Source organism: Nicotiana sylvestris, chromosome 4 (assembly GCF_000393655.2).
Source record: "Nicotiana sylvestris chromosome 4, ASM39365v2, whole genome shotgun sequence".
Classification (NCBI taxonomy): Eukaryota; Viridiplantae; Streptophyta; class Magnoliopsida; order Solanales; family Solanaceae; genus Nicotiana; species Nicotiana sylvestris.
The window spans coordinates 179,032,303-179,040,014 of record NC_091060.1 but is presented as its reverse complement, the minus strand read 5'-3'; the positions used below and the strand labels follow the sequence as shown (position 1 = coordinate 179,040,014).

The 7,712-nt window shown below is 33.9% G+C and overlaps 2 protein-coding genes across 2 annotated transcripts; one reads left to right on the top strand and one right to left on the bottom strand.

The window, feature by feature from the left end:
* The first annotated feature begins 235 nt into the window (after positions 1 to 235).
* LOC104241816 (lysine histidine transporter-like 8) lies at positions 236 to 3,602 on the top strand. Its single transcript, XM_009796768.2, has 5 exons — positions 236 to 603; positions 1,314 to 1,447; positions 1,714 to 2,144; positions 2,240 to 2,371; positions 2,852 to 3,602. The coding sequence occupies exons 1-5, from the start codon at positions 251 to 253 to the stop codon at positions 3,335 to 3,337; spliced, it is 1,536 nt and encodes a 511-aa protein (XP_009795070.1). The 5' UTR covers positions 236 to 250; the 3' UTR covers positions 3,338 to 3,602.
* A 53-nt stretch (positions 3,603 to 3,655) lies between these two features.
* LOC104241815 (uncharacterized) lies at positions 3,656 to 6,429 on the bottom strand. Its single transcript, XM_009796767.2, has 2 exons — positions 6,069 to 6,429; positions 3,656 to 4,079 (listed from the first exon to the last, which is right to left on the bottom strand). The coding sequence occupies exons 1-2, from the start codon at positions 6,179 to 6,181 to the stop codon at positions 3,872 to 3,874; spliced, it is 321 nt and encodes a 106-aa protein (XP_009795069.1). The 5' UTR covers positions 6,182 to 6,429; the 3' UTR covers positions 3,656 to 3,871.
* Positions 6,430 to 7,712: the final 1,283 nt, after the last annotated feature.

Genomic DNA, 7,712 nt, shown 5'->3' with positions numbered 1-7,712 from the left:
ACTTGGTAAACGCTGGCTATTTTTGAATGACCGGTCCGAAAACTGGTTATACCATGCTATTTTTACATAGAAATTAGTAGGTAACAACAGCCAAAATGTGGGGTCTGGTCAAACTTAAAAGTATGCAACTTTATTAATTCTCTTTTCATTCATGTTTGGGAATGAGAAGTGAGCATGTAATTTCTATATAATAGGTATCATCACACTGCAAAAGAAAATCGTCCAACTACAACAAGAATAGAAGATAATTATGGGAAGTGAATTGGTGGAAATTAAGATGAGCCAATCACCACTAAAAATTGGTGATAAAGAAGTGCAAAATACAGTTTCTTTAACACCATCTCCAATTCTTGATTCTATACCAAAAACACCCAAAAGTCCATTTGGTGCAAGAATAATGACACCATTGGCTAGTCCTATGAAAAAAGCTTTAACATATATGGAAGAAATTGGTCATTTCACTAAACTTGATCCTCAAGATGCTTGGCTTCCTATTACTGAGTCAAGAAATGGGAATGCATATTATGCTGCATTTCATACACTTAGTTCTGGAATTGGAGTCCAAGCTCTTGTCCTTCCTCTTGCTTTTATTACACTTGGATGGTATGTGTAATAATCATCAATACTCTTATCTTTTTTTCTTTTTCCATTAGCTCGTATTTTATTTCCCCAATAGAAAAAGAAATAAACGGTGTATTGTTTGCTACTACAAAAGCCATTTTCCTTTAAAAAAAATAATATTTTTTGGAATAAAAATTGCGGTGCTTATTAAGAGAGTGCAAAATATTTTGGTAAAATGGATAGTGTTTTCATGAAATTTTTAGTATATTAAAGTGTTGGTTTAAGCAATGATTAATATGGTGTTTGGATTAGCTTTTAACTGGTCAAATCAGCTTTTAAGTTCTTTTTAACTTTTTTCAGTGTTCGACAAAGTTAAAAAGTGCTTAAAAAGTTAAAACTGTTTAAAACAAGCCAAAAGCAATAAGATGGGCACCCCAAATTATTTTTTGGCTTAAAAATTATTTCTACCGAAAAACTATTTTTTTAAGCCAATCCAAACGGGCACTAAGTTAAAGTTGTATAATTGTGAAGGAAAATTCTGCCCAAAAGTGAGGAAATTCGTCTTTTGGAAAACATTTTTCGAAAAACCTTTTATACCAAACGTACGTAATAGACCCTTGTGGTTTGACCCTTCCCCGAATCTTATATATGACGGGAGCTTAGTGCACTGATCTGTCCTTTGCTCCCAAAAGGAAAGTTGGATTTCTATGATGTAAACTGATCAACTTGCACTTTGATAATTAAACTTGTAGGATATGGGGGATAATAAGCCTCTCAATAATATTTATGTGGCAATTATACACACTCTGGTTACTCATCCAACTTCATGAATCTGTCCCTGGCATGCGTTATAGTCGATATCTTCGCCTCTCAATGGCTGCCTTCGGTAAGTATCAATCACAATCTTTTATCACGTCCACAATTAATTAATATCTCTGTGTTTACTATACTATATATTAATAATATCTCAATCTTTGCATGCTTCTTCGATTCATTAATTAAGGAGTAACTTTTTAACTAACGGTGTAAAATTTTTTACAATATTAGGTCACTTAAATGTAATTAAAGATAATTATCTATATCAGTGAAAATAATAACCTGAAAAATAAGACAAAAAACTATGAAGATTTTCTCATCTCTGAAAAATTGTAGGTGAAAAGCTGGGGAAAATTTTAGCACTATTTCCAACCATGTACCTATCAGGTGGTACTTGCGTTACACTTATTATGATCGGAGGTGGAACTATGAAGATTTTCTTCCAAACTATCTGTGGATCTAATCATTGCCATTTAACCTCTCTAAGTACAATAGAGTGGTACATTGTATTCACTGTTTCAGCCATAATTCTTGCTCAGCTTCCTAATTTAAATTCCATTGCTGGAATTTCTCTCGTCGGCTCGATCTCGGCAGTGACTTATTGTACCTTGACATGGGTAGTTTCTGTTGTCAAAGAAAGGCCAGAAGATGTTTCTTTTGAAACTGTTGAAAATAAATCTGATTTGGAAAGAGTTTGTAGCATTTTGAATGCTATTGGAATGATAGCTTTTGCTTTCAGGGGACATAATCTTGTCCTTGAGATACAGGTTGTTAACTAGGCAATATTACAAATTAAAGTTGTGTACTAAATATTTACTGTTCAAAAGTTCTTGTTTTCTTAATATGGGTTGGTGTGTCACAGGGTACAATGCCTTCTAGCTTAAAGAACCCATCTCATGTGCCCATGTGGAAAGGAGTCAAGTTCTCATATTCTATTATTGCTTTGTGTTTGTTTCCACTGGCAATTGGAGGCTACTGGGCTTATGGAAACCTGGTAAGGTCTTTAAAAGTTTTTGTTATTGTTTTATAGAAAAAAATTTCAAATTTATCCCTCTATTATATAAAATATCTCAATTTTACTGTCCATTATACTTTGAGGTGTTCATACCCTTATCGTTATAGCAATTTGTCTCGTATTTGTCCTTGATTTTAAGAGAGCTCCAGCGAGGATCGGGTAGATTCCACGTGCCAGAATACTTCATGAAAGGTCTAGATTGATTCCTCTACTTATAACAACGGTTTAAAATTGGCTGCCACTATAGTTTAGGGTGGGGTTAAGTCAAGGTAAATGCCAAATACGAGACAATTTGCTAATACCAAGGGTATGAATAACCTCAAAATATAACGAAAGGTAAAGTTAAGACATCTCATGTAAGTAGATGAGTGTTTTTTTCCCCTTGTTATAAACACTTCATAAACCTAAGGAAAAGAGCATAAGTTGAACATTAACAATGTTTTTGTTTTGTCATGACAGATGCCAAATGGAGGGATATTGAGTGCATTGGACAAATACCATGGAAAAGACACATCAAAAGTAATTTTAGGAATAACAAGTTTACTGGTGGTTGTCCATAGCCTTACATCATTCCAAATCTATGCAATGCCAGTTTTTGATAATTTGGAGTTTAGGTACACCAGCAACAAGAAAAAACCCTGTCCATGGTGGCTTAGAACAGGGTTTAGAGTATTCTTTGGATGCCTAGCATTTTTCATATCAGTGGCACTTCCCTTTTTGCCTAGTTTGGCTGGTCTAATTGGGGGAATTGCTTTGCCAGTTACTTTGGCATATCCTTGTCTAATGTGGATAATGATCAAGAAACCTCAGACATATACTTCAACTTGGTTTGTTAATTGGTCTCTTGGACTTTTAGGCTTGGTTCTAAGTGTACTTTTGGTTTTTGGTGCTATATGGACTATAGCAATTCAAGGTATGGATGTCCACTTTTTCAAGCCACAGTAAGGACCCAAATGGTTCAGGAAATTGATCAAAATCTAACCAGTACTGGAAAGGTATAACTTTATTGGTTAAGGAAAGGGGAAAGGGCAAAAAGAACCTAACAGCAGCCACCAAAGGAGAAAGTTGCAACTTGTACTCTGTAAATATAAAAGCATGCAAGCACCTATATCTTGTTTGTCAATTTCATATGTAAAAATCATATTGCTTGTAATAGGAAAAAGAAAAAAAAGTTCAGATTTCAAAGATCAAGATCCTTCTGATTTGGGGACATTTGGTTCTTGTGGTTAGCACTCAATGCTGACAGGACATATGCATTTCATGAGATATCTCGAGTCTTGACTGAACAAGAGATATATAAGAATGATGTTACAGGAAAATTACATTGTAGGGCTGAGGCTAAACTTACATGAAGCTTTATCAACCAGCCCAAACACCTATAGTTATTTAAGATTTTTCATATTTCATATCAAAAAATTGGTTGCGCGTACCAAGAAGTTGGTTGCGCGTAGCAAAAGGTTGTTCTCCATTCGCACACTTCTACATTGATAAGGGAAGAAGCATCCTTCGCTTCTTCTTCCTGGCTGCTGTAACTTGCTTTGCAATTGTCACACATAAAAGCAATAGCAAGCTAACACATACTAAGATAAATGCAAGCTTCGGATGCTTGAAATACAGTGAAACCGCAGAGAAAACCAGGAGTGCCAAAATAACCAGTTCAAATATTACAAAGATGACGACATCTGCCCTGCATCAAAGCAAAAAAAAAGGAAATAAGAAAAAAAAAGGCTCAGAACAGAACAAATAGTACACAGATAATAGAAACCACTGACAAAATATTTGAGTTGCTATGAATTTAAGCAGTAAACTATTGAGAAAAGGGCAAAATCAAGTACCATGCTACCAGTTATTTCACAAAAGAAATTGCCCAAAAAGATTTAAACAGCTCTCAAGCCCAAAGATGCAGTTCATTCATTCTTCATCAATGTCCACTCTCAATGAGGTTTAGGATGATCATTTATCCATTCTACCATTTGCAACCTCCCCATGGTTTAATGGTTCTGATTCTTTCAAGAAAATTATGATAGGAATAACAAATAGGATGATTTAGGTTACTAGAGGAAAGAGAATCAAGAAAATGATAGTTCGGTTTTCAGATCCCCCTATTACTAAAAATGCAAGAACAAGAGCTTTTGCAGATAAGACCATCAGCTCTAGAGCCCCAAGAGAGTGAACGGAATTGCATTCTTACAACTGGGAACACTAAACAATGACAAAAAATCATCAAGCGAGTGCACCATGAGTAAGGAATCGGGGAAAACATTAATTATGGCTGCATAATAAGGTACTCAATTAGCTTTACGAACTTCTCATTAGCCTTCCTAGGCTGGTTACTTCCAGTGCCTTGGTTTTAATTATTTAGCTTGCTTGCATATAACAAGTTCGAACTTGAAAGATTCAACATTGGAAATCTATGGGTTCTAATGTAGCTGATGTGGAGGGTTCATAACAAAAGCTTTAGACAAAATGGACACTGAAGAAGGGAAGATACATCGCACATATTTATATTCTCTATATTCTTGAAGCAAAAATCACACCTGGTATCTACTTGCAAAGATGAAAGGACAACCTTTACTTGGAGAAATATAAAGATTCAGATGTAAGGGGTCGTTTGGTTTGAAGACAAGTTATGTTCGGATTAGTTATGCTAGGATTATCAAAATACTGGGATTAGTTATGCTGAGATTAACTATCCTAATATTATTTTCTATTAACTGTTTGGTATGTTGTATTACTCATGGCATTGTCAATTGTACTGCATTATCCTGGGATAGCTTATCATGAGATTACTATTCCACCCTCTGACAGGTATAAGTTATCCCGGTACTATTTTTAATCCTGAGATTAGTAACCAAACAAGGGATAAGATGGTACTAAATTTTATCCCAGGATTATTTTTGCTTATCCATCGTACCAAACGACCCCTAAGTGTCTTGCAGTTGGGGATTTCACCTTCCTCGTTGTACTGACCATGCAATAATTAACCCGGTCTAAACCTCTACTAGGTTCAGAGAAGTGAGGGGAAAAGGCAGAGTAAGAATTAATGATTCCAACGTCTCATTTCGAGCTAACATATAAAGTCTACATATAATAATCAATCGATTCATCTGTTAGCAAGAATTACGAATTCCTACGTCTCATTTCAAGCTAACCTATAAAGTCTGCATGTAAAATTCAATCACACAATCTATTCACAGCAAATTTCAAAAATAAAATGACTAACTTTGCTGAAACTTTCAACATAAGCATTTCTAAATCAATATATAGCTAGATGAAACTTTTCCCACAAAAAAGTTCTTCCACTATATTTAACAAAAAAACACATTATGCCTCTCATCTAAAGTTCTCAACTTTAATCATACAGCCATGCAATGCAAAGAAATACTTCAATAAATTAACCAAAACTTTGACAAACACAAAAATTTCAAATTAAACCAAAAACTCAAATTTTCCAAAACTACTGTTGGTCTAATAACAGGAACAACCCCAAAATCATAAACTTTCCCAAACCAAATCCAAATTTAGCAAAATGTGTATACACATTACACGTAAATTAGATTGTGAGCCACTGATATCCACAAATATTACTAAATTTCGATGATAGCGGGAAATGAATTGAAAAAGAAAAGCTGTAATAGGAAATGAAGAGAAGAAGATAGAAATACTAATCGAATACCTTGTCGATGTGATGTTAGAGGTGGAGGAGAAGAACGAGACGGAGGCCCAATCATGCTTTGATCGAATCTGATATTCTCTCAGCTGCTCCGCCAAATTCGATCGCGTTATCATGATTCCGCCCCCTTCCTCCTTTCTCTCCTCCCCCTGCCTTTTCTAGCTTCTCCTTCTCAATCTAATCAAATGTAAATGTGTAATTCTCTAGTTTGTGGCGGAGATTTCGAATCGCCGTTCCTTTCCGGCGACGAGATTACGGCCGCCGGCGGAAGGAACTTTGAATTACTATGAAGAATAGATTCCGACACCAGTATCTCACCTTACTTGTTATTGACTTTTTGTTTTTCACTTTTACCCCTAAAACGTTTTTGGAGATATTACTAATTTCTCTGAAAATATGTTTGTATGATTTATTTTTTCGAAATGAAATAAAATAAAATAAAAATATATAAATATCATGAAAGACATATACAAATGAGTCGTCATTAGTGTGAGAATAATTTAATTATATACAAATACTTTTTTTATAACTGTGGAGTTATATATGGGCTCGGTATTGGACTCGTACTTATTTAGTCTTGTAATCAGGGGTGTACAAACCGAACCGGAAAATCGCACCAAACCGAAAAGTCAAACCAAACCGATTAAAAAACTCGACTAGGTTTGATTTGATTTGGTTTGGTATTGAATCAAAAAACCCGAATCAATCCGACATATAAATATATAATTTTTATATGTACTTTTAAGATTTTATATAGAAATTTCTTTAAAAAATATATAGAAATATTTGGGATTATCTTGCGGGGTATGATAATAGTATATAAAGTGCTACATATTTATTAACCTTAAATAATGGGTTGTATGATCACTTTCTCATCAAGTGTTACTGAAATGCGTCAATCTTTTTGTTCTTCCATATTCACATCATATGTTAAGATCTATTAAATTGTTATATCTTTTTCGAATGTGAAGTGATTATTATTATTTAGGTATCATATTGATTTTTACGTTTAATTACTAAATTTGGTTAACCTTGAAAGTGTATATCAATGAAACATTATTGTCAGAATATAGTTGGTTTGGTCCGTTTTACCAACCTGGTCCATGTACACCCCTACTTGTAATGAATGAGCTAACCAACATTATACAGTCAAATCTCTCTATAACAGCCTCGTTTGTTCCAAATATTTTTGAATGTTATAGCGAAGTGTTATTATATAGAACATATATTATTACATAACATGAAAATTGGTTCCGAAAAAACTTAGCGTTTATAGTGAAGTGTTGTTATATAAGAATGATGTTATTGAGAGGTCTGACAATATAAGTTTCACCGCAGAACTTCATAAAAAAAAATTATATTGAACACAACTATATCTAAATACTCTTTTTAACTTTAACTCCAAATAATTATTTTTTCACTTCGACCAAATCATTTCCAAATGCCTAAGATCCTGGTCACCAAATCTTATCACCTTCTTTTGATCTTAGACGCATTTTGTCACCTTCAACATTTTCTCATTCATAGTAGGAATTGACTTACTTGCTTTATTACTTAAACTCGTAAGTAAATAGAGAAGTTCATTCAGTTTTTTGTCAATTTATCTTTGATATATAAAATTAAATCACCTTTGTTTACTAAAAAATA